Below are 27,490 nucleotides of genomic sequence, written 5' to 3'. Positions count from 1 at the left end.
CTGCCTCCTTCCTCCTCATTCCCAGGACCTTGAAGTCCCACTAGGTTCCCTACAAGTGAGACCCAGCACAGTCATTTGGGCCAGGTATTGCTACTGGTGGCCATCAGCTAGTTACCTTCATCTTATAAGATCTTCTGGTGCACTTGGGGAAGAATGCTTCATCTTCCCAATTGATTGATTGATTGATCCCAGGACATCTGGAGTGTCATCAGTAACACTTCTGTAGCAGTTACTTAGCACATTGTCACACTTGACCGGTCACATTTTCAGTGAGTTTTTGAGTGATGTAAGGTAATGTTTGCTAATACTGTTCCATTACGTTCTTTTAAAGAGTTCATGGAATTGCTTTTTAGCCAGCTAGGTGCTGTTTGAAAATGGATAGACTCTAAAGTTGGTATTTGAAACGTATTAAGTGCTGGTAATTATTAAAAGTAGTTCCAAGTTTTCTAATGAATTTTCTCTTCCCCCACCCCTCCCTTTTGATTATAAACTCCTTGAGAGTAAAAACTGTCTTCTCAGTAATTTCCCCAGCACTTAGTACCGTTGTTGTGTACCATGTATAATTACTAGATGATTACTAGATTACTAGATGATGACTGACAAGAACTTTAAGGAAAGCATATGAATGTTTCCATTCAGAGTTCCAAAGCATCCTCTCCCCTGAGACTACGCAAGGAAGTCTCCTCTAGGGACCCCTTAAATTCAAGCATTTGGGGATATGATTCTTGGATAAAAAGAACAGCTGTCTTTGGAACTCTTTCCAGGGACTCTGAGAATCCCAGTTTCCTAGAAAAAAACAAGGATGAAACTGTTTCTTCACAGCATTTCTTCTGCACTTTCTGGCACCTCCTTTTTGTAATTCTGGTTGCTGCTGTGGCTGAATAGAAAAAAAGGACAGTAAAGGAACACATCCAGAAGGAAAATTTTGAACCATTTCATACGGAAAGGGACTATGGGATCAGAACTGACGTGGGAAAAGAATCAGCAGCCTAAGGCAACACAGTGTGTCAATAAGAAATAACAGACAGTTATGTGGAGAGAGATGCAGCAGCCACAGGCCAAAAAAGTTTGGTCCTTCCTCAATTCCTAACCTAGTAGGCCTGTAATAGTAGAAGAAAATTATTTGTTCATATATTTATTACATATATATATATATATGATTGATCACTTTCCCTCTTTTTTCTGGGTCTCTCCTACTTATGTCTCATTCACATACATGAAAGGAGGTTAACAGCGAGGGAACTAAGCATTGTTACCCTGGAAAATCTCCAATCAATTACTGCCTGTTCCTTATTAATGAGAATGCTCAGTTAGCTTTATACTGTTTTGTATAAACTTCTTAGAGATCACTGCTACACATGTATGTCGTTCCTACCTCCTGTGACATTGGAATTTTTTCTGGATTGGTGGATTAAAAAAAATTGATTAGAGAAAAGTAAGAGGTTTGGGAAGACAGCTGGTGAGTCCAACCAGAGCAACTTAATGCTAAAACTGCACACATGCAGAATGGCCCAGGGTTAGCAAGATTCAATTAAACAGAAAGTGACAAGGGGTGGCTTGACCTAGGGTCACTGAAACGATAAATACAAAGAGGGTGATCATTCATAAAGAGTTGGGGCCATTGCTTCAGGGAAAAAGAAACATCACTGAGGCCTGAATACATAATAATAATAATAATAATGATGGCATTTATTAAGCAATTACTATGTGCAAAGCACTGTTCTAAGCACTGGGGATCAGGTTGTCCCACGGGGGGCTCACAGTCTTAATCCCCATGTTACAGATGAGGTAACTGAGGCCCAGATAATTAAGTGACTTGCCCAAAATCACACAGCTGACAATTGGCGGAGCCAGGATTTGAACCCATTGACTCCAAAGCCCGTGCTCTTTCCACTGAGCCATGTTGCTTCTCCTACATGGTTTTTAGGGATGGAGAAATGCTGGGTACCACAAGAAAGGTGAACACTTTCAATCCAGGCCTGGTGGTTCAGGATGTTCCCATCCTGAGAAGTAATTTCCCTGAGAAGTTGAGAAATAAGAAGAGAGTAGGAAACTTTAGCAGGAGATCCCAATCTCTTTTTCCTTTTTGCTTTAATTACTAAGCAATCAAAGTGTAAAGGCCTTAATAGGCACCTTAATTATTACATTAAATTTGAGATGGAAAATTCCTCATTGCTTGGCACAACTGCAGTGAAACATAATTTTTTGCTCCTGCTTGGGCTGTGTGACCCTTAGAGAACACAGAGGTTAAGATAACCTATTACTCTATTTATTTTATTACTGTATTTATTTATTTTATTACTCCATTTATTTATTTATTTTACCTGTACATATCTATTCTATTTATTTTATTTTGTTAGTATGTTTTGTTTTGTTCTCTGTCTCCCCCTTTTAGACTGTGAGCCCACTGTTGGGTAGGGACTGTCTCTATATGTTGCCAACTTGTACTTCCCAAGCGCTTAGTGCAGTGCTCTGCACACAGTAAGTGCTCAACAAATACGATTGATTGATTGATCGATTGATAAGCTTGATGGGAAGAAAATGGCCATGGTGATTACCCCCAGATAGAGGGGATTGAAAAACTCGGCAAGGCTACTTAGTTCCCACCATTACAGCTAGCATTGAGTTGGCTCACCACAATTCCATCCATTTTCAATTCCACATGCTCCCAAATGGTTCATCAGCAACTATTATGAAAATTTATTCCAACCTTGGATAGTTGTGTCCACCTGGTAAATAATCAATATTATTTATTTATAAGAGAAGCAGCATGATCTAATGGATAGAGCATGGGCCTGGGAGTCAGAAGAACCTGGGTTCTAATTCAGGCTGTGCCACTTGTCTGCTGTGTGACCTTAGGCAAGTCACTTCACTTCTCTGTGCCTCAGTTTCCTCTTCTGCAAAATGGGGGTTAAGAATGTGAACCCCATGTGGGACAGAGACTGTGTCCAATCTTGTATCCAGCCCAATGTTTAGGACAGTGCCTGGCACAGAGTAAGCACTTAACAAATACCATAAAAAAATATTGAGTCCCTATACTGTGTTCATCATCATCAATCGTAATTATTGAGCGCTTACTGTGTGCAGAGCACTGTACTAAGCGCTTGGGAAGTACAACTAAGCGCTTGGGAAGTACAAGCCTTGTTCAGTGCCTTGTATCAGTGCCTTGTACCAAGCACTTGGGCAAGAACAATAGAAGTAAAAGAATCCCTGTCATCAAGGATCTTACAGTATAATGAAGTTTATAACCTATTTCGATGTACTTGGGAATTTTCTGAATCATGACAATCCCTTGTTTATTTTCAGCAAGGCACGGTAAATGTGACGGGTTGCATGAAATAGGTCAAAGAGATAAAGATTACTGTGCCCAGGGTTAGTTTATATGAAGGCCTTTGTGAACTTGTGGAGTTTCTTCACACTCTTAAACCTGAGGGACTCTAAAGTCCTACCAGCTGTGCCTTGCTGAATTCAAGAGGCTCTTTTATGAACTTGAATTTTCTAATACCTTTTAAAATCATTCAACTTCTTTATGTATTTTTAAATCACAACTGCACTATATTAGCACCCAGTGTTCACAGCCTAAAAAGCACATATAGTCTTCTCTGCACTACCCCACTTAACATGAAAATCCTGAAACTTCAGCGGACAGCGTGGAGCACAATGAAAGCAGCCTGAGTTTCACAGAATTTAACTTTCAACCTGGACTTGAATGTAGTCATCCCAATCTAACAGTTCCCTCTATTGGTAGTTAGTTGAATTGAACAGTGATCCAAGCTGAGAATGTGTTTTCCCGCAGATGTTGTAACTATTACTTGAAGTGAATTAAAGATAGACATTGATATGATGTTATCAGATTCAGAGGTCAGTCTAAACTCCAGTTAAACTAATCAAAATTAAAGTATTGTGAATTTTCTGGGGTTTCACTTTACCCAAAGGAAAAATGTACTTGGTGGTCTTCTATCTGCCATACTTATCAGTGAAGGCCTGGGCTACCGATTCAAAAATTTTGAACAGAATTAACATGATATTCATTTAAATTTCAGAGTTCACAAAGTTATCTTTGACTTCTCTCATAATGCCGCTTACCACCTTCTGTTGAGCTGTTCCAGAGTGCAAAAAAAAAAAATAAAAAATAGAATTAGTTGGCCAATTAGATCCCTCAAGCCTCAACTACAGGAGAATAATAGAAATTGTGGCACAGTGTGTCAAGCACTGAATTAAGCACGGGGTAGATACAAGATAATCAGGTCCCACATGGGATTCACAGTCTCAATAGGAGGGAGAACAGGTTTTGAATCTTCATTTTGCAGATGAGGGAACTGAGGCACAGAGAAGTTAAGTCATTTACCCACGGTCACACAGCAGGTAAGTGGTGGAGCTGGGATTAGGACACAGGTCTTTTGATTTAAAGGCCCTTGCTCTTTCCATTAGAACATGCTGCTTCTCAAGATTTATTTATGCCAAAATTCTCTAAGGAATCTGATCTCACTTCCCAGTTTTCAGGCCTCTTTAATAGACATGACCAGGGAGGCCATGAAATCCAGCTAGATGACAAGGTTGCTTAAAAACATTTATAGAATCAAACGTAAAAAACTTGTGACTCTGTAACTAGCCCTGAGCCTGGATGAAACTTGCACTTCCCAAGAGCTTAGTACAGCGCTCTGCACCCAGCGTGGCTCAGTGGAAAGAGCCCGGGCTTTGGAGTCAGAGGTCATGGGTTCAAATCCCAGTTCCGCCAATTGCCAGCTGTGTGACTTTGGGCAAGTCACTTAACTTCTCTGTGCCTCAGTGACATCTGTAAAATGGGGATTAAGACTGTGAGCCCCACATGGGACTACCTGATCACCTTGTAACCTCCCCAGCGCTTAGAACAGTGTTTTGTACATAGTAAGCACTTAATAAATGCTATTATTATTAATAATAATAATAAATACAATTGAATGAATGAATGAAAACTGCATGTCTCTAAATAACAGCTATCCTGCATAACACTTTGGCCCCTACAACTAATCCTTTTGAGTCAGTGCCTAAATACTAAAGTCATTGTACTGTGACTTCAGATGTATCTTTTCCATTTTTTTAAGTCACCCTACTCCCCCTGATAAAAGTAACTGAATCTAAGGTCGACTCCCAGTCCCTGACTTTCTGGTTCATTGAGGACCCTGGAGCCCACTGAGGTTAGGGAAGTTGGCAAGGGACTTGTAGTTGAGGCATTTCCATTATCCTTATTTTTAAAGTTTCTGTTTGTGCTGAAGCTAAGGGTAAAGGGTTTAGACTGTCTTGACAAATTGTAGTGGAAGTTCAATGCAAGCAGCAGCAACCAATGACCCGTGAAGCTTAAATGCAACAAGGATAATCTCTTGAGGTAAGAAGCTCAAGCATTGCTGTCCAGCTCCATTTCCTGTCCTACATTCCATCTGCCAGAGGTGGTGTCTATTTCCTGCTGTACCTATGCACTTTCAGCACCTCTGTGGACACATATGCTTATTTTTCTTCTACCCTATATAACTGATACTGAGAAGTCATTTGGTCCAGCTCTCGCTTTCATACAGATTTACGCCTAAAGTGCCTACAAGAAATGAATGCCTTTTCTTTATCCAGGTGTGGAGACTTCTTTACACCATCTCTGGTTAGTCTGTCTCCATGTTTTAGTATTTGAAAGCCAAGGAATTATTTCCTCTGTATCTCTAATCTCTCAAGAGGTGAAACTAGAGCCCCTAGATCCTGAAATGATTAGATTTCCAATTGCAACTTGAAACATGAACACATGGAGTGAGAGAAAGAGAAAGAGAAGAGAGAGAGAGAGAGAGAGAGAGAGAGAGAGAGAGAGAACACACATTTTTGGCAGTATTTATGACCTTTAATGCACATGAACAGTAATTAGCCGAAACAACTTCCTGAGGTTTGGGGAATGAGAGAAGAAACCAAAAACAAAAACACTTTGTTAGTTACTAATGGGGCCTAGGGCTGGGGCAAGGAGGCCCGTTAAATGCTGACTCTAGGCCTAGATTTTTGTAGCTGCCCGGAATCTTGGCAATTCCATCTATACAGATTCAATAAAAGGGTTCCTTCAAAACCTTTATTTTGATGTTTAGACCATGCTTTAAAACTCACTTTCAATGAAATTTGGGAATGAAGTTTCCATTTTTAGGCTTAAACACATAAAAATGACAAATGGATCATTTTAAATAATACAAAGACAGAAAAGGAACACTCATTTTAAATATTCTTTTGAAGCTATGTAGATGTTTTATTCATTCATGGGAATGTCTTCTAAAGAACTCTGCATACATCATCTTACACATCTTAGGATTTCCCTTTCCATGATTACGACTACTTTAATACTTAAGGCAAGTAAGCGGGCAGTTGGTTCCATATCACCCTAATGATATCTAGACAAAAGGCAAAGTGAAGTCATGCTTCATGGCACACCTTTGTGTTGTATTTTAAATTTATATTGCACCTTCCTTTTGTGGAGTTTAACACACTTCCACTGTTATTTATCTTCACCATATCTATAATTAGAAGAGCATATATTAATATCAGTATTTTAAAGGGGGGGAAATTGAGGCTTTGAAAGAGGACATGGCTTACCTTTGACCACCCAGTGGCCAAGTCTGTATTAGAAAAATATACTTTTAGAATGGATATTTTTGCTGAAAATATTTGGATTTTGCAACTTGACACTACCCCCAGGCAAAGAAACACCTCTGGGAATATCCCTGTGCATCCAGAGGGAATGTTCTTGTGCTTCTCGTTTTACTGGGAGAAGCCCTGATTTCAGAATGTCTGTACGATTGACAGACTGCACTTGAGAATTTTCTGCCCGCCCACACCCCTAGCCTCCCTTAATCAGGCTTCCTCTTTCCAATATGGGCTCCCACAGCCCCTTGGCTGCTATACTGAATTGGTAATGCTGAAAAGTACTTAGCAGTTGGATGGCAAACTTGCCATTTGGCACTCTGGTTTTTTAGGTTATCTTTGGATACTGTCAGTTCCCTCCTGCCTCAGGCAGCAGTGTCAATCAAGAGCTTAGCCCAAGGATACGGATGCAATTGTGCAAGAAATCAAGGCAGGCTGTCAAAACCTCACACCAATAGAGTTTGGCTGATCCACAAACCCTGACAGATATCTCTAGTACAGCCCCCCATTCACTACACTGAAAATTAGGCTGACTGAAACTTTTTGCCAGTTAAAAATATTTGGCTTTGGGATTTCTATGGTTTGGCCCAGTGCAGACTTAGCCACAAAATCAGGAGAAGAGTCAGGATTACCACCCAGGTCTCTAACTTGACTCTGAATATTCTGTGTGGGCTCTTCCTACTACAGCCTGCTCTCTCTCTCCACTAACTCAAACTGGCAGCTTTCAATACCAGAGGGTACATGAGTCCAGCATTTCCTTTGCTGAACATTCAATTTATTTTGGATCCATTGCACACAAAAATAACATAAATAGAACATATTCTATGAGTTCTTTGGGATGTTTCTGGCATTCTTGGAATGCATAGTTAAAAAACACACATACTCTTGGGCAGCAAGAGACCATATACTATTCAGACTCCCCAGGACTGAGTAGCCCTAGATGGCTTTGATCTCATTCACTAGCTAAGGTTAAAATACCTGTCGTTCTTATCCTGGAGAGGCAGGATTACACTTTACACTTCCTCCTTAACTCATCCTCCTGGCCCTCCTGCACTCCTCACAGTGCTGTAGTACTGGAGGGAAAGGAAGGTAACTTAAGAAGAGTGTCCTTTATTTAGGCCACTAAAGCAGCAGCAGGTCAATCAGGAGAAGGCTACCCCAACTCCAGGCCTTTAACTTTTGCCACAGGGAAGTTTGTAAGGTTGGGGATTTGGGGAATGTCCTCTGAACCGAATGAGAAGTTCTCTAAGACAAGCGAGGCCAGGAGCAACCAGTCAGAGGAGTGGCAGTGACTTCCAACCAGAATCAACCATGGAGGTTCCTTTGTTGTAATATCATTTTGTTGAACTGTGGAGGCTGTTCCCTTCCTTCAGGCCAAGAGTATTACTTGACTGCGGAATTTATCTCCCTGCTTCCAGTTTACGAGGAGTTTTTTTTTCTCTTAAGCAATAGAGTTTCTTCATTGCAGTGACAAACTGAAATCACAATTTTAGATCTCTAGGTTGCCTGGCTCTTCAGCTTCCCACAGTCACTACAGGTCTTCGTAACCAGAGATCGTGTCCACTCTCTGGGCTTCTCCGAATATAAGGAATGTACACAGTCCGAGATTACTAACTATGGCCACCAGATTGAAAACAGAAGTCCATGAGCCAGTGGTTTCAATTAGATATCCCCCCAGATACACACCAACAACACCTGAACATCAGAAAAGAAAAAAGAAAATGAGAGATTTGATAGAAAACGGCTACATGTTTTAGTGAACCAAGTTGATGTCGAAACTCATCCAAAATACAACCATGGCCTTTATTCCAGAATCCTGGAGCTAAACGAGCACCACTATTTAGTCTCTCCCATTGGCTTCATGTAAACTGTCCTTTATCCAGTCAAGTAAATGAAAGAAAATAAATTTTTATCCAATTTAAATGTAGTCTCTACATCTACTTGATTTTCTGGATGGATTTGAATCTGGATGCTTTGTCTACACAACAGCCATGGATACTTGGTGATTGCACACTGACACTTACTGTCCAAATTCCTATGAGATCTCTTGGGTCCCAGCTCAGTTTTCCCTTCTCCCCCACCCAAACCTAATCTAGCCACCCAAAATGTCAATAGGCTGAGGAGCTGACCCATGGCCAACTCTGGGTTGGGGGATCTAGCTGTTTCCTCATATACAGCCCTTTTCACTGAAACAGCTGCCGGGTAAATAGCCTTGAGTCCTCCGACAGGTATCTACACCTGCTTCTCCAGCAAGTGAATTACTGGTCTTTACTTCCAAATCCACACAGAACAACCAGATCTTTAGGAATCCAGTTCATCTGAAAAACAACATGGGAAATGAGCTCAGAACAAACCTTCTCCAAACTGAATATTTCTTACCTGCTAAGGCTCCGGCAGTATTGGCAACACCTGTGAAAAAAGAGCAAGCTACATGACTATAGTAGATTACAATAGAGACATACATTAACCCTCACCCTATGATACTGGAAATGAACAAAGTGTCAAATGGGTCCACTTAAGCAGCAATCTGTTATATCTGACTAGTGGTCTGTTACTTCCTTTGTATACTGAAATAACTGGATCTGTAAGAAGTTAAACCCAATAGCCTGGGCATTTTTTTCCCTTCACCTCCTTGGCTTTTTATTTTTAATCAGTTTTGTCAGTGTTCAATGTTATATAAAACAGGGGTGTTCTAAAATAGGTGCTTTTATGCAGTAGTTTTAATTGCAAAAAAAAAATATCCCCAGGGACAACTTATCAGTTGCATTTACTGAGTACCTACATTGTGCAGAGCATTGAACTAAAAGCTTGGAGGGTACAATAGAGTTAAAAGAAATGACTCCTGCCTTCTCAAGGAACTTAAAATATATCAGTCAAGGACTACATACCTTTTTTATAGTATCTGTTAAGTGCTAACAGTGTTAAGTAACTCTGTTCTAAGCACTGGGGTAGGGACAAGTTAATCAGGTTGGACCCAGTCCCTGCCCGACACTAGCCTCCCGATCTAAGAATATCTTAATACCTGCACTGTTCTGCACTGTTGTAGCAGACATTAACTCACTGTTCATTCAGTGTATGATGCCACCTTGGGTGAAGGAGAGCGGCTCATGTCTTCTACCACTAAGGAGCCCTCCTAGCTCATGGCTGCTCACTATTGTAGCCAGCATCTAGGACCCCTGATTTTCTATTTTTTCTGATGACGACACCTGTTCACATGTTTTGTTTTATTGTCTGTCTCCCCCTTCTAGACTGTGAGCCCGTTGTTGGGTAGGGACCGTCTCTATACGTTGCCAACTTGTACTTCTCAAGCGCTTAGTACAGTGCTCTGCACACAGTAAGCGCTCAATAAATACGATTGAATGAATGAATGAATGAATCCTGCCTGCAAGCAAGGGATTTGGAAAGCAGCTGTACATTGGAAGGTGAGCGCTGTCCAAGCCAAGGATGGCCCTACCTGGCACAAGTGAGGGGCTGGAAAATGAATCCCTCCATCGGTTACAAACTGCTATTCTGTTGTTTTTATTGAATTTATCCCTCTATAGGCCAGGGATTGTGAAGGAATCAAATGTGCTTATACTCCTCCCAATGCTTAACTCAATCAATGCCCAGCATTTTGTAAGTGTTTAATAAACGTCATTACTATAACCACACTAAACATGGTACATTTACGAGGCTGGGCCCTTGGAATTAATTCCTGTTGATTTCCTTCACTATGTAATGATAAAATGTCTCCTCACCAAACAAAAAGCCAGCACATGAAGGGGCCAAATCCTGGATGTTAACAGAAATGCCACTATTACAAAACAAATGAAAAGATATGGGTTATTCTGGGCAAGACTGGAACTTCTTATGAGATTCAGAGATACTTTCATTTGACAAAGTAACAAATTACCTTTCCAAGGAGGACAAGAAGAAAAATCAAAGAAAAAAGGTGGGTGGGAAAGTATCAGAGGGAGAGAATAACGGGAGAAAACCATAGCTAAACTCAAGTCCAGTAAGCTTGCAGTATAGTACCCAGAAGCCCGTACAACGTTTCTAAATTCAGAAAAATGCCTTCAAGCTTTGGATGTCAACAGAGAGACAGTGGTAGTTCAATAGCTATAGTCCCATTTCTGGCCCAGCTTCCTGTGTGACCATGGACAAGTTACTTAACCTTTCAATAACTCAGTTTCCTCAAATATACAAGTGCCAGAAGTAACCACAGCACTTCCTGGGATTTCTGGGAAGAATAATTACTAAAAATAACAAATAAATTTTTAAAGTAATCAAGTGCCATTAGTTGCATAGGAAATGAAAATCAAAAGTCAGTTGCTTCAATAAAAATCCCTAGAATTGGATGTTTGTTTTGCTTTGTTCTAAATCATTTTAGTGCTATTGCTACAGGTGTCAGAAAATAAAGAAAGAAAAAGGAAGGAATAGAGAAGTAAATAGATGTTAGTGTATTATCGGTTATTTATATTTGATCACCTATGGAAGATATTATCATACTAAAACAGTTATCAATAATCAATCTTCAGAAATTGTTTTTTCTTCCAATCAATACAATTTATTGAGAATATATTCTTTGGGGAGCACTGTATTAAGTACTTGCAAGAGTACAATACAATTAGTAGAAATGATCCCTCTTCAAGGATCTAACAATCTATAGGAGCTTGCAAATAAACCAAATCCAAATACAAATCTAAGTGCTCATATTAGGTGCAGAAGAGAATCTTAAATTGTAATGACAATTTGCATGAACACTATAATTCATTTGCAGAGTTAGGTATAGGAGAGTGTACAATGGAGAAGTCTGTTTACCTGTGGTTAAAGGTCTGAAGTCCAATTGAGGCTGATGCAAATATGACAGATTTACAAAAGCTTGATGTATGACCCAGACACAAAGCAAAAACACTTGAAACACCCAAACCCATCACCTGCAGGAAAAACAGTCAGTTACTGGAACTGATTCAACTTGAGTTCTTAAGAAAAGGAAGCAAATACACTAGAGAGTTTCTCTCTGGAGGTCAGATCTCACAAATCCTCTCACATACAGAGTTCCTTACCTGTTGCTCAAGCAGGCAGTAAAATAAATCAGGTAGGATAAACAGAAATTGAGTTATGACATTTAATCCCAAACCCCTTAAATTGTTGAATGCACCTCCTCTCTTACTTTTAACAACATCCTATGCCTATAGGCATTACTAGTTAAGGACTCTGGTGGCCCTAACCAGGTAAGAAAATTCTATGGCACAGTTATGAGGAAGGTAAGTTGTAGAGGCCTTCATTTACAGCTGGAAAAACTGAGGCACAGATAACTATGTGATTTGCTTGAGGTCTTTCAATGAGCCAATGAAAGAGGCCCAAATTGAAATCATGAGTCTTATCCTTCACCCCGTTAACTAACCAGCATACCACCTTTCTTCCTTCTATCTGCTACAGATGGAAAAGATCTCTTTGGACCCATAAAGCCAGCCTCAAAGTAAATCACAGATTTAAAGAAAACAGAAATTATGCAATTTTAGGGGCAAAAATCTAGGTGCCAAGAAACCAACAGGCTTTCCTTCAGGAAACCGAAAGCCTAATAGGGCAGATAATGTAGGACTTCCAAATAATTTTCTTACCTGCATGACTTTACGTACAGTGATCGTTCGATAACCTGAAAAGGAAAATGTGGATAAACTGAAATATTTGACACTACATGCTACTGAGATGCTGATCTTTAATAAATCCAGGGAACATGCTAATAGCATCATAATGTCCTTGGAGAACACCAAAATATATTGAGTGTGGCCATTACCCCTCAAGCTAAGGAAGGGGGATATCACGAGGGCCACTATTTCACTACCAGCAGCAGGACAAGAGAAACAGGGAAATGAGTAGAGAGAGAGATGTCTGTAAACATGCTTAAAAAGAGGAGTGCTTTCCTGAGGGTGTTTATTTGAAGGTGTGTTGATGTTAGATGCCTGGTTATAAGTCAGGGCAATCTGGAGAGACCAGCTAACAGGTTACAACCTTGGAACAATAACTGGATCAGTGAGTTTTCCTTTGAGCTGACACCTTTTGTGCAAGTTTCTCCTAGCATCTGTGTGTGGGGACAGGACTCAAGTCATGGCACTTGTAAGAATGTCCTAAGGTAATCCTATGGCGTAGTGGATAGAGCATGGCCCTGGGAAGGTCATGGGTTCTAATCCTGGCTCTGCCACTTGTCTGCTCTGTGACCTTAGGCAAGTCACTTCGCTTCTCTGGGCCTCAGTAACCTCATCTGTGAAATGAGGACTAAGACTGTGAGCCCCAAGTGGGATAGGGACTGTGTCCAACCCTATTTGCTTGTACCCGTTCCAGTGCTTAGTATAGTGCCCGGCACATAGTAGGTGCTTAACAAATACCACAATTATTATTATAATTAATGAAGTTTCTGGGTCAAAGCTTACTCCAAGTTTCAGAAGGAGCCCTACAATTACAAGCATTTTCCAGGGGAAACATCTACCAACTCTAACAATGCAAAAATACATTGGCATTAATATAAAAATAACAACTGTGGTATTTGTTAAACATTTACTAGATACCAAGCACTGTACTAAGCTCTGGGATAGATACAATAGATAATTTATTCATTCAATCGTATTTATTGAGCGCTTACTGTGGCAAAGCAGTGGAGAAAAAAATACTGTTGAACCTTGACTGATTAGATGATCAGAGAGGAATCCACTAAGCACTTGGGAGAGCAAAATAATCAGATCAAACACAGTCTCTAATGACTGTGAACCCCATATAGGTTCCCTGAGTAGGAGGGAGGACAGTTATTTAATTCCCATTTTACAGATGAGGAAACTGAGGCGCAAAGAAGTTAACTGATTTGCCGAAGTTCATACACAGCAGGCAAGTGACAGAGCTGGGATTAGAACCCAGACCCTCTGGCTCCCAGGCTTGTGCTCTTACCTGATCATCTTGTAACCTCCCCAGCGCTGAGAACAGTGCTTTGCACATAGTAAATGCTTAATAAATGCCATTATTATTATTATTATTTTCACTTCTCTAATTTTTCATAACTCACAGCTGTGCTCCTGAATGACTACAGCCTCAAGAGCTTGAGGTAGCCCTGGTGAAAACAAAAGGATTAAGGACTGGCAGAACTCTAGGCACTGGCCTGCAGTTCAGGGTGCCTGACTAGGTCTGCCCGAATTCCTTATTGGTGAGGGAGTAAGAGGGTGAGGAGGTCCTGATGTATCCCAAGACACTCAGCCCTCTTGTCTGTGAACCGTCTAGGTAGCCACCCTCAGCCCAGATGTGTCACACTGTTACACCTAAGGTTGTCCAGTTGGTTGGAGGGGCAACACAATGGTGTAATGGTGTGGGCATTTTGAGTTTAGAGAAGCTTAGAATGGGGCCTCTTCCCCCATAGAATAATAATAATAAAATAATAATAATGGTATTTGTTAAGCGCTTATTATGTGCAAAGCACTGTTCCAAGCACTGGGGGGATACAAGGTGATCAGGTTGTCCCACATGGGGCTCACAGTCTTAATCCCCATTTTACAGATGAGGTAACTGAAGCACAGAGAAGTTAAGTGACTTGCCCAAGGTCACACAGCTGACAAGTGGTGGAGCCGGGATTCAAACCCATGACCTCTGATTCCCAAGCCCGTGCCCTTTCCACTGAGCCACGCTGCTTCTCTAGCCACGAAATAGTGTCCTAAATGCTATGGGCTCCAATTGATGTGGTATTTGGTAAGTGTTTACTACATGCTAGACACTGTACTAAGTGTTGGTGCGGATACAAGCCAACTGGGTTAGACACGGTCCCCGTCCCACACAGGGGATTCACATTCTTAATCCCCATTTTACAGATGAGGTAACTAAGGTGCACAGAGAAGTTAAGTGACTTGTCCAAGGTCACACAGCAGACAAGTGGCGAAGCTGGGGTTAGAACCTAGGTCCTTCTGACTCAAAGGCCCATGCTCTATCCACTAGGCATAGAGCTCCAAGTCAGCTGAGCCCCAGGTTATGGAGAAAAAAAAATACTTTTGAACCTTGACTGATCAGATGATCAGAGAGGAATCCACTAAACAAACTTGCTGGAATAGCGGTCAACCAGGGAACAACATTAAAGACCCAACCCTGAAAAAAAGAAAACATAACCATTATAGTTAGGATAAATGACTTTTCCTCACTCTGGCTAAAGGAGCAAAGAAAGCAGAAACTACCTGAGGCTGCAGCAATGTTATCAGAACAGGGTTACAGGGCTACATGAAGATGGCATCATGAAAATGAAGTCCAGGCAAAGGGTTGGGTTGCAGCTCCTTCTGCTTTTTGCAGTATAGTGTGGGACATGCTACTGGCCAAGGCAAGATTGTAGACTTAGTAGAGTCTATGTTGGGGAGAGTTACTATACCCTTGCTTGTATGTTGTCACTGAAACTCTCTTTAGAAGGCAAAATCCAGACCTTTCAGAGGATGGCACCCCTGCTTGGAGGCAGCTGAACAGGGTAAGGGGGGGACTCAGTATTTAACTACAAACTGAAATAAAGTCTCCAGGAAAACACTGAATAAGGCTAAAATCAGAAGGAAAAGATGTCTCTGGGAGGCCTCCGCTCCACATTATCAATTATGAACACATTCACTGTGACATGGTTCCCTTTTGCAGCATGACATTTGCTAGTTGCTGGAGGAGTTCTTCCCAGTTGCTGCATTTGGCCAGTAGGTCTGCACACAGTAAGTGCTCAAAAAATACAAAAGATTATAAGCCATTTGGCATCAAAAAAAAAAAGAAAACATGAACCCATCCATGCATACGAAATAATCACTAAAAAATGGTACAATTTTTAAAAAACATTTTGCCTCAAACAAAGCTAGCAAATGTGGCTGCAAATGTGATGGGCCAAGAGCATATTCCCTAGGGTGGATTAGCCATTTTAATACATAGTTTAATTACCCAGTTTCTAAATGTACCAGGCCACAAATTTAAAAATCCAGTAGCACACAAATTACATACAATGATTGCTAATGATATCACAAATGTAGTTGGAGTATTTTAATGGTCTGTTGAAACCACAGATATATAAACAGTAATCTCAAAATCAAATTGGGCTCAAGTCTCCAGAGAAATGCTGAATGAGAAATTTCTCAACATATTTTAATGGGTTTTTAATAGTTGGTACTGTTGTTGCTTCTAAAATTTTACTCTACATCAATGTACTCAATCGTATTTATTGAGTACCTACTGTGTGCAGAGCACTGCACTACATGCTTGGAAAGTACAATTCAGCAATAAAGAGAGACAATCCCTGCCCACATAGGGCTTACAGTCTTCTGCAGCACCTCTACTCCGCTTAAAGCACTACTTCAGTGCAATAGCTACCCACCTTAGAGTCTGGAAAGGTTTCTTGGAAGAAAGTTGGCAGCCAAGAAAGAAGAATGAAAAATGAACTGGCTGAAGAGAGCTGAGCAAATATGACAGCCCTAGGAATACAGATCCAGAAAGAATGACTCAGTTAAACAGCTCTTGATAAAACTGGATGGTTTCATTAGTCAAATTATACACAGAACAGTTTTCACACAAAAAAGAAACATTAGGTTCCCTTAATAACTCCTAACCATATGCGAGTAGGACAACCTTGTTCTTGAATAGTTCCAGGAGATTTTGATGAGGAACTGCTAACTATAACTGGAGTGTGTAAACTAAAAGTCTGTGTTATCAGGAAGTCAGCAGGTCCCCTTCCTTAAATTGAGAAGGTAATTATTTTCCTTTTTTTTTATGGAATTTGTTAAGAACTTACTACGTGCCAGGCCCTGAATTAAGCACTGGGGTGGATAAAAGATAATCAGGTTGGACATAGTCCCAGTCATATAGAGGGCTCACAGTCTTAATCTCCATTTTACAAATGAGAACTGAGGTCCAGAGAAGTGACAAGAAGTGACTTGCCCTAGGTCACACAGCAGACAAGTGGCAGAGGCAGGATTAGAACCCAAGTCCTCTAACTCCCAGATCTGTGCTTTTTCCACTAGGATATGCTGTTTCTTGATGGAATTAATCAATCAATCAATCAATTGTATTTATTGAGTGCTTACTGTGTGCAGAGCACTGTACTAAGTGCTTGGGAAGTACAAGTTGGCAACATATAGAGATGGTCCCTACCCAACAGTGGGCTCACAGTCTAGAAGGGGGAGACAGAGAATATTAACATATTAACAAACATATTAACATATTAACAAAATAAAATAAATAGAATAAATATGTACAAGTAAAATAAATAAATGAGTAATAAATATGTACAAACATATATACATATATACAGGTGCTGTGGGGAAGGGAAGGAGGTAAGGTGGGGGGGATGGAGAGGGGGACGAGGGGGAGAGGAAGGAGGGGGCTCAGTCTGGGAAGGCCTCCTGGAGGAGGTGAGCTCTCAGTAGGGCCTTGAAGGGAAGGGAATGTCAGCAATTAACTTCCAATCAGCAGTCTTGAATGATATCCTGTTTCCACAGACCTACAATCTTTTCCAAGTCAATGAGAGGCCCACCATTGAAATGCCCACAAAGTATCACCAAGGACACAATGGCTAGGTACTCAGATTTCATGGCACTACTCTCGGCAGTATGAAATTAACCCCAAGGTATATGAACAACACCACCCCCCCAAAAAAAAAGAAAAAAAAAAGATCTCATGACATCTACTCACCAGACAGGAGCTCTCTTAAATAACTGTTTCCAAGGAATTTTTATTTGTTTTGACATGGGAAAACCTTTTGCTAAAACTCCAAGAGACAGTGTGAGTTCTAAGGGAGAGATATATATTTAACAATGAATCCACATTTAGTAACCATTCAGTGGTGTTAATTTCAAGCAGGCCAATTAAATGCTGCCTGTTGTAAATTCACTGTCACATATATAAAAATCCCCCTTCACATCAAACTTACATGCAAATTATTTGACCTTAGCTCTGAAGTATTAAGAGCTATGGTATTTACATTCACCCCCTACGTAACTAGCCCCTTACCCAAATGCTAAGAATCCAGAATGCAAAGTTAAACCTGAAGCCTAATTCTTAGACAAACTACTGGTATATATTGCCTTTGATTTTGAACCCCCTGAATATGCTCAGAATTTAATTCTTCACCACTGGCACCTCCAATTTTTAAGGCATTCAGAAATAGCATTTATTGAGCTTCCATTAATGCAGAGAACTGTACTAGGTACTTGGGAAGTACAGAATACATAAGTGACACGTTTCCTGCCCATAGGGAACTTTCACTCTAACAGAGGATACAAAAATAAAAATATTTACAACTGGAACGGTCAAAATAAATAACTGAATATAAACATATGCATCAGTGCTAAGGAAGGTGGAAAAAATTGAAAGGGCTACATAATTGACTGAAGAGATGATACGGTTGAGGATGCTGGAAAATTAATCAGGGCAAGCTTGGTGGAGAAAGAGAGATTGTAGGTGTTTTTATGTGAATAAAGATGTGGGCTGTCTTGGAGAGAGCTCCATGTCTGGGGAACAATGTGAGCAAGGGGATGATGACAGGGGAGTGGAGAACCAGGTACGAGTTCAATTCTCTTGCTCCAATAACAACAACATAGATGAAGAACTATAGAAACACAGGGAGCACCTTCTTCAAAGTTTTTTTCACATAATGCTCAATGATAAAGGGAAGGAATCTGCTAACTTTCCATCAAGCCTTAAGAGCCAGGATATCAGAACTTGCTTCCGGAACTAGCCTTCTTACCTTGTTCATTCAGCAGGTATCTGCACATGTAATAAACCCACAGCAAAGTGAGCAAACCAGAGAAATAAAAGACACTCTGCCAGCCATACCAATCCAAAAGAAGGGACCCAGCTCCACCAATCACCAGGGTCCTGGAACAACAAGATGTGGAAAACCAGTGTGGGTCATTCTCAAGTCAATTTCTTAGCCCCCCAAAAACAAAATCATCAACAAGTACTGAATACCCTAAGATATACACAGCACTGAACAGGCGTTTGACTCCATCTTAAAAACATCCCTCACTTCTAGGAGCCAATCTAATAGAGAAAATTCACAGTCGACTAAAAGAAGTGTGCATAGATACAGCAGTTGTAGGGATGACTAGAGGAAATAATAATAATATGAGGGCATTTATTAAGTGCTTACTATGTGCAAAGCACTGTTCTAAGCGCTGTACAGTGGCCTATGATGGTATTTGGGAAAACAACAAACAGGAGGGGGAGGGCTTATGATTTAAAGAAAGACAGAAATGATGTGCTGTAGGAGAAATGAGGTTCTTCCATACAAAAAAATACCTCGAATAAAGGTTCAGAGTCAGCATGCAGTCAATTATAGGACTACCACATGGCCACAAGCCTTGTTGACAATGGAATGGGAGCAAGAGAATTTCTCTCCCCAAACAGGTACATTCCATTCCATTTGAAGAAGAAAAGCTGTCCAGAAAGGGGCAAATGACTGGAATAGGGATGGACTTAGAATTATTTCTTCATTAACAATGATCTCTAGGTAGTTTTAAGGCCTTCCCTAAGCTCTCTTTTCCTTTTCTTCCACTCCCTTCTGTATTGCCCAGACTTGCTCCTTTTATTCACCCCCCCCCCCACAACTCCACAGCACTTATGTATATATCCATAATTTATTTACATTAATGTCTGCCTCCCCATTTAGACTGTAAACTCATTGTGAGCAGGGAATGTGTCTGTTACAGTGTACTCTCCCAAGCGCTTAGTACCGTGCTCTGCACACACAATTACATTATTATACACATTACTAAATACTATCACCATTTCAATTATCCCTGGTATTCTCATCCCTCATTGGCATGGCTAGTTGAGAGTTCTTTATGTATTTTATGTCACTCGAAATCTACTCCCCCATTTCTCCGTTCTATGGCTGCTTTGTGGTATTCTGCACCAGAGCTCTTTGGCACCCAGTATTTGAAAACAATACAAATACTGGTCAGGCTGCCAAAAATACTTTCCTCTGATATAGTATAGCATGAGCTGACTGAGTTTGTTGATTTCAAGGTCCTAACACAAAGAATCAGTTCCCACTATTCAAAGGTATACACCCTCGAAGATGCTGCCCTGGAATGTCTGCTCCTTCAAAGTCAAGGCCAGGGGAAGGGGAGTGGGAACAAGGACCCCATAACCCACACTAAACTAAACCCTTTGCCTGGCCCAAGATCTGTTGGTTGGGACTGGATAGCACTGATGGCACTAGCGTTACTCTTTGGTGTCCCAGGAATGGATGGATGGCCTTTTCAGGGGAAAGCAAGAGGAAGTAGATGCTCCCTAAAAAGGAAATCCTCAACCCCAGAGAGTTCATTCATTCATTCATTCATTCAATCGTATTTACTGAGCGCTTACTGTGTGCAGAGCACTGTACTGGAGGTTATCTTTGCAAAGTATTTTGTACTTAAGGGAAAAGTAAAGATTGAATACAAATTGAGTTGCAGTGAGACACCACAGCTGGCACTCCCTTCTCCTTCCAGCCAAGGAGGGGGTCCACAGAGGACTGTGTGGGAAGAAGTGGGGAGGGGGTGTGAGTGCCAGGGAAGGCCTGAGGCATCACCCATCCAACGTCATGCACATCCCGCAAAAGGGATCTACGTCTAGAAAATGCAAAAACCCTTATCCGTGTAAAATTAACGTTAAAACCATGTTTCAAAAAGTCTCCAAAACAACCTCCCCAAAAGCATTTCAGAGGTGGGGAAAACTAGAAAAGGAAATTTAGTAAGACCAACACAACCCAGTCCCTCAAATATACACTGTAGACACTTATTTCTACATATGAAGAAGCCTGAGGCTGTTTCTCGGGACCTTCTTGAAAAATACATCTCTGTTCTTTATAACTCTGTCCTTTATAACTTTCTGATCTCCTAGTCCCCCACTGAAAAATAGAGATTCTCTTTTTCAAATCCTGTTTGTATGCCAGCACACTATTATAGACTTACATCTGGGGAGCTACAAAATAGGCTAAGAAAATTCAGAAAGGGGGGAAAAAGGCCTATGAAATCCTACCCAGGACAGATAAAAAGAAGAAAGGAAAGTTCCTGCATTGCAGCTCTCCCAAACTCCTTGTCAACCCCCTACCATTAAACCCACCAACCCCCAAGACACAGAGAAGAGGGAAAGATTCATGAAGGGAACAGATGCATTTCAAAGGGCATAAACAGTTAGGCAAAGGGCCTCTGTTTTTATCCTGAAGCAACAGCCTCCGGCTTCAGCATCCAGAAATGATGCCCTCAAGGATGTATGCCATCTCCTGATCCAAGTGTGGTTGATGCTTTTGTCTTTTTTGGCCATAAACAATTTCTGGTGCTTCCTCCCGCAGGACAATCTTTAGAGACTTGGTTATACATGATTCAGAGTCAACAGCAGGTCTGGAAGTGCTAAATGAACTCATGTCTTTCTTTCCTTTCTTTCTTTCACATCTGTGTCAGCAGAACTTACCCAAACTGAGAACCAGCACCCACAGTACTGTAAGTGAATGATCGTTCACTCTCCCGGACTTTCAAAGACAGCAGGCTAGTCAGAGCTGGGAAATAAACCCCTAGGATCAAAAACACATACTGAATGAGACACCGGAGAGGTAGCATCTCGGGGCTCACATACCTTAGCAAATGTTAAATTGTTCATTCATTCATTCAATCGCATTTATTGAGCGCTTACTGTTTGCAGAGCACTGTACTAAGCGCTTGATAAGTACAATTCAGCAACAGATAGAGACAATCCCTACCCAGCAACAGGCTCACATTAACAAATGTCAGTTTGTATTCAATCTTTACTTTTCCCTTAAAGACAAAATATGTTGCAAAGATAACCTCCATTTTATAGAAGGGCAAACCAATGAGGATATTCACAGGTATTGGAGAGGATTAAGACACGGGAAGGGTATTTAATTTTGCAAAAGAGGAACCTGAAGCAAAGGCAGGGCAAATAGCTTTTTCTTAGTGCCACAGAAATTTCTGTCTGGTGCTCCAACTATTACTTCCTGGTTATTGCAGTGCAGAAGGAAATAAAAATTAAAAAAAAATATAAAAAGAGATTAAAAAAACAGAATTCAAAGGAAAACAGAAAAACCAATATGTGTTTAAGTTATCTAGAACATACAATGGGCTATTATACAGCTCATCGCATGTCTTGTGACATGAGGCTCTCTCTACTTAATGCTGTTTTTCTCGTACTCTGATCACATGATCATTATGAACTGTCTGCACCCCTCTTTATTTTAACATTAACATTGCTCCAAAGCTGCAATAATAAAAATCCATTTCCTGTGAAAAATCTCCTTTCAGGAGAAGAGCTGTCCAAGGGAAGCAGTGTGACCTAGTGGAAAAAGCACAGGCCTGGAAGTCTGAGTACCTGGGTTCTAATTTTGGCTCTGCCACTTGCCTGCTGTGTGACCTTGGGCAAATCAGTTAACTTCTCTGTGTCTGTTCCCTCATCTGCAAAATGAGGATTCAATACCTATTCTCCCTCCTACTTAGATTCTGAGCCCAACAAGTGACCTGATTATCTTGTATATGCCTCAGCACTTAGTAACAGTTCTTGACATACAGTAAGTGCTTAACAAATACCACTATTATTATACAGTCTTCCCTTATTTAGTACACTGTTTGAGCTCAAGAGAAACCAAGGATAGAAGACGAGGAAATGCCCAAGAAGATTTACCATATGCGTTTCTTGGTCGCTTTCAAGGACACCAGTCCTCCCTTCCTAAGCACTAAAATGAGGTAAGATCATTATCCTATTATAGTTATAATATTAACAGTAGCACTAATTTAAATTTATATAGCACTTAATTTTCCCCCAAACATTCTAATATCAATTGAGTGGCCTTTAGTACCAGGGTCACCAGTTGATGGAAAGATTAAAAATACGGATATGAATTATGAATTTCGAGGGAAAGAGGGATTCTTGGCTCTAGAATTAGTTATTATTAATGATAACTGTGAATTGAATCATGACTTGCAAAGTTTTGGGGCCAGAAGACCCCACCAAAAACAGATAATTGCTGCAAGACCCCACAATGGGATCAGTATCATTGTTGGGTTGTTGCAAAAGTGCCAGCATTTCAAAACATGGTTATTAAGTATATATTTATGGAAGGTAGTGTGTTCTACTGAAAGAGAATGGGACTGGGCATCAGGAGATTTATTCATTCATTCATTTATTCAATCATATTTATTGAGCGCTTACTGTGTGCAGAGTACTGTACTAAGCACTTGGGAAGTACAAGTTGGCAACATACAAAGACGGTCCCTACCCAAAAATCGGCTCACAATCTAGAAGGGAGAGAGATCAGAGTTCTCATTCCAGCTTTGCCACTTTCAATCAACCATATTTATTGAATACTTACTTTGTACACAGCACTGTCCTAAGCGATTGGGAAAGTACAATATAACAAAGTTGATAGACACATTCCCTGCCCACAACGAGCTTACAGTCTAGTGGGAGAAGCCATTGCTTGCTATGTGACTTTGGGTAAGCAACTCAGCTGCTCTGTCTCAGTTTCCGCATCTGTAAAATGAGGATAAAATAACAGCTTCTCCCTCTCAGTTTGTGAGCCCTCTGGGGGCAGGAACTTTGTCAGATCAGATTATATATATATATATATATATATATATGTGTGTGTGTGTGTGTGTATGTGTGTGTGCGTGTGTGTGTGTGTGTGTGTGCACACGCGCCAAGAGCTGGCACATAATAAGTGCATAATAAATATCATTATTGTAACCATCCTCTTTATGATCACTCTCCAGTAAAAGTCTTGAAATTCAACCAAATGCTTTAAAGCCAAAGAGGTGACAGTTTTGGTATTCCCAAAGGAAATGGGCTTAAACTGTAGTGAAAATGATTTCAGTATTAAGAAGAATTTTCCAATTCTTAGCATCCTGGTGAAGGTTGGGAACCCCTTCCCTTGGAGTCTGTAATAAGAGAATAGGAATACTTTTCTCAATGGTTTAACTGCCATTCTTTTGGATCCTCAACCTTTGAACTCATTGTGTCAAGAAACTAGAAATCACTTCCAAAAGCACTCATCTTGAGTGAAATAAATCAGTAACAATGATCCATTTGTTGAAAGGAAGTTACATTTTCTCTATATTATATATTCACTTTGTTCAGATATCTATACACACCTCATTTTTACATAGATCACTGAAGCTCAACTAGATATTACATACTGCACATATCTCCATACACATAGCTCTTTTCCATTCCATATTTTATCTAGTACACAGGTATAATAGACTCTTTAAATGATCATGTCCCAGAGTTAGAGCAACGATAAAAAACAATCCAATACCAAATGCATATATCACTCCACTCCTTACCTTGAAGAAGGCCCATGAGGATTCGAGAGAGGGTCATAAGGACCAAGTGGGCATTGCTGAGGTGTGACAGCAGTGGGGTGAGGGCTGTGATAAGACCCCAGGCAGATGCTGAAAGGAGGATGACTTTCTCCCCTCCGATTCTGCAAGAGAGACAAAAAAAATACATTGAATAAAGGGGATCTGAGTGGGAAGAAGTTGGCAGCATTTGTTCTAAATGATAGAGTCTGGGAAACATTTATACAGAGAGAAGGGTACTCCCACCCCTCCCCTCACCTTTTCTTAATGGACTTTTCCACTTTACCCCTCTCGTTGGCACTCACTCTCCCGGGCTGGTGCCTTGGCTTCCTATCAAAGCACTGCTTAGGTCACTAAAAAATACAGTAAGACAGCACTTCATGTAAAGAAAAAAAGTAACACTTTAGGCAGGTTCTTCTAACCTAGAGTAGCTTTGTTTGTTTTTAAACAAGACTGGAAGGAACTTGGAAAAACATGAAGCTAAGTGTTGAAACCACATGGGGACTATGCAGAAACAGGAGAAAACGTTCCCTGTCTCCCTTCTTTACTCACTAAGACCACTTCACTCCACCAAGTGATTTGGGTCTAAAGATTCTCAAATTTACAGTGACTTCATCTCCTTTCTCAGGACGTTTCCTGGAAATTCTCCTCTTTTTTGATATTATTTTATATCTATTCCTTTAAGAAAACGACTTCCCCTTATGTTTTTCTGTCTTATCACTTTGTTCTCTCTATTCCCCTCTACTAGGGCCCTCTGACTAAGCATCACTAAGTCCTATTTTCCTAACTGATGGAGGAAAGGACATCTGGTTTCACATAATTCAAAGTGGGTATAAAAAACAGTTGAATTACCGATCACCAAGGTGCCCACCGATGATCTGAGTTAAGCAGTAACCCCAGAAGAAGCTGCTCAAAACAATTCCAGACTGTTTCTTGTTCCAGCCAAAATCTTCATTCATCGACAGAGCACAGATGGGCATGGAGACCCGGGCACAGTACAATAGGCACGTCCCCAGCAGAAGCATCACAGTCCATACCTGGCATTCAGGTCTAAGAGAAGCAAGAGAAACAAGGATTCTATAATTGGAATGACACGGAGCTTGCAGGAAAATGAGTTCCTATGCCGGCATCCTAAATCCCCTCCCTCCAACTCCACCGTGTCCAGGAAAACCAGCTTAAATCCTTTGAACCATGAACACCATCATCTCCTAGTGCATTATGAACATTTGTGTAGGATGCGATGAAACCCATATGGAGAAGCAAAAGATTAGGAGGGGAGTCCTATCAAGCAAGGTCCATTGACTAAAGCTGGAAAGAAGCTGATGCCCTCAGTTCCCAATCAGATATGCAATCAAAATAAATAATAGCCCGGATTTCATTCATTCATTTCATTCAGTTGTATTTTTTGAGCGCTTATTGTGTGCAGAGCACTGTACTAAGTGCTTGGGAGAGTACAGTGTAACAATAAACAGACCCATTCCCTGTCCACAACGAGTATCCATGGACAAACATTCCAAAGGTGATTAGAGTGAAACCAGATGAATAAAATGCAGATTGTCCTTCCAGACTAGTGAATAGGTATGGTAGACTGAAGATGCTGGCTTCCACAGTGGGGTCTCCTGGAGTTATGTCCTAGGCTCCCATGGCTTCCATAATTTAGAGAGATACATCAATCATGGAAGTGTACAGCTTATGTTGGAACAATAGGCACAGGGCCATCCTTCCCACGGATGATTCAGAGCAACTGCCCCAGGCCCGGGTTTTAACGTGTTGCTCCCTTCCCTGATCATGCAGGAGAAATCAGAAAGTGCAGATGCATATTAATCTTTGGTAGAAATTGTTCCCAAAGGCTCAGAACTACAGCCTTGTAAAGTTTTTCTGTTCTCTAAAAACTCCACCCCAACTGGGAAGCAACCTATCTGTCATTGCCTCTATGACCTAGATCCCACACCAACTGGGGGAGGTGCTGAACTTACAGTTTAAGAAAGGGAAAGGTAGAAAGTATTGATTTAGTTCATCTTAAGGATAGCAGATATCTCCTCAAGCTGCCTCACCATAGATCCTCAAGTTTGTCCTAAAATACTCTGATTTTTCCCTTTAAGTCTTAAGGGTAAAAAGTTTGTTATTGTAGTGTGATTAAAATGAGGATGAGCTATTCAAGACAGGTTCAAGCAACCTATGTAAAAAGCCCAGTGACTGCCACCTCACACTCCCAGCTGCCAAAGAAACTGGTTTTATTACATGTGGAACAAGGAAGCTATTAAGATGATTATGAAGATATAAAAGAACAAGAGGAAACTCTTTCGAGTCTTACATTCCTCCCCTGGCCCTGGCCCTGCCCCAAAATTTCTACTTTTAAGCTAGTAGAGCAAATAGAAGTATTTTGGTTTGGAAAGAGAAGCCAAGTTTATTGACCCTCAAAGTTTTACATCAATTAGTTAACTGCAGTCTATTCAAAGATCATTATCCTAGAGAAAAACAGATATTCAAGGGACCAACAGGTATTTATTTCCCATTGTACCTCATTATTTAAGCACAAACTGTCCTTCAATCAATCAATGCTATTGGAGTACTTGTACTAAACGCCTGGAAGAGTGCAATGGTTAGTAGACATGATCTTTGACCTAGAGCTCACAATCAATGGACGGAAGAGATACTAAATAATTTACCAGATAGGAAAGTGGCTTTATAGGAGAGTGAATGCTGTCTGCTGTGTGAGCCTGGGCAAGTCACTTACTTCTCTGGGCCTCAGTTACTTCATCTGTAAAAAGGGAATTGAGTCTGTGAGCCTCATGTGGGACACGGACTTCGTCCAACCCGATATGCTTGTATCCACCCAAGTTCTTAGTACAGTGCCTGGTGCATAGTAGTGCTTAACAAATACTGAAATTAACAAATACTGCAATTATTAAGTAATAGCTATGCACTCAAGTGTTACTGGTGGTTGCGGTGTGGAAGTTCTGAAGTTGTAGTTGGGGGCCTAAATGGGGGAGAGGACATTAATCCTAGAGGCTTTGAAGGTGGGGAGAGCTGAAGTCTGGTGGATCTGAAGGGGGAAGTCCTTCCAAGCTAGGCAAAGAGCAAAAACAAGTGATTAGAGGGGGATTAGATAAGAGTAAAGCACAGTGAGTAAAGTTGCCTAGAGAGAAGAATGTGTGCTGGGACGTGGTGGGAGACTAATGAGTGGCTATTGGAAGGAGAGATAATTGAGTGCCTTAAAGACAATGGTCAGGAGCTTCTATTTGATAGGTAATGGGTATCCATTGATGGTTTCTGAGGAATGTGAGACCGTTGGTGGGAATATGTCTATTATATTGTACTGGACTCTCCCAAGCACTTAGTATAGTGCTCTCCATACAGTAAGAACTCAGTAAATATTTTTGATTGATTGACTGAACAAGGAGAGGGCAGAAGAACATTTCTGGGTAGAGGGAAGAAAATTAACAAACAGTGGCCCCAATTTCCCCTGAGAAAGTAAGAATGTCAGGTATTTCCCCCCAAGTCTCCCCAAAGTCATCTTCTTAATGTCA

The 27,490-nt window shown here is 40.8% G+C and overlaps 1 protein-coding gene across 2 annotated transcripts in view; it reads right to left on the bottom strand.

Moving 5' to 3' along the window:
- Nucleotides 1-5,838: 5,838 nt before the first annotated feature.
- Nucleotides 5,839-27,490, bottom strand: part of SLC17A9 (solute carrier family 17 member 9) — a 34,794-nt gene continuing 13,142 nt past the window's right edge. For both annotated transcript variants that reach the window (XM_038750384.1, XM_038750385.1), the window contains exons 2-13: nucleotides 24,813-25,010; nucleotides 23,946-24,085; nucleotides 21,064-21,163; nucleotides 18,353-18,483; nucleotides 17,299-17,395; nucleotides 15,986-16,082; nucleotides 14,655-14,742; nucleotides 12,246-12,280; nucleotides 11,443-11,558; nucleotides 10,380-10,435; nucleotides 9,022-9,051; nucleotides 5,839-8,337 (exon numbers count right to left, since the gene is read on the bottom strand). In XM_038750384.1, the coding sequence (XP_038606312.1) occupies nucleotides 8,174-8,337; nucleotides 9,022-9,051; nucleotides 10,380-10,435; nucleotides 11,443-11,558; nucleotides 12,246-12,280; nucleotides 14,655-14,742; nucleotides 15,986-16,082; nucleotides 17,299-17,395; nucleotides 18,353-18,483; nucleotides 21,064-21,163; nucleotides 23,946-24,085; nucleotides 24,813-25,010 (1,252 nt within the window). In that variant the 3' untranslated portion in view covers nucleotides 5,839-8,173. The remainder of the gene's footprint in view (nucleotides 8,338-9,021; nucleotides 9,052-10,379; nucleotides 10,436-11,442; nucleotides 11,559-12,245; nucleotides 12,281-14,654; nucleotides 14,743-15,985; nucleotides 16,083-17,298; nucleotides 17,396-18,352; nucleotides 18,484-21,063; nucleotides 21,164-23,945; nucleotides 24,086-24,812; nucleotides 25,011-27,490) is intronic.

This window comes from Tachyglossus aculeatus, chromosome 8, assembly GCF_015852505.1.
Source record: "Tachyglossus aculeatus isolate mTacAcu1 chromosome 8, mTacAcu1.pri, whole genome shotgun sequence".
In the NCBI taxonomy this organism is placed as follows: Eukaryota; Metazoa; Chordata; class Mammalia; order Monotremata; family Tachyglossidae; genus Tachyglossus; species Tachyglossus aculeatus.
The sequence above is the reverse complement of the archived record's forward strand: the minus strand, read 5'-3'. Positions and strand labels throughout refer to the sequence as shown.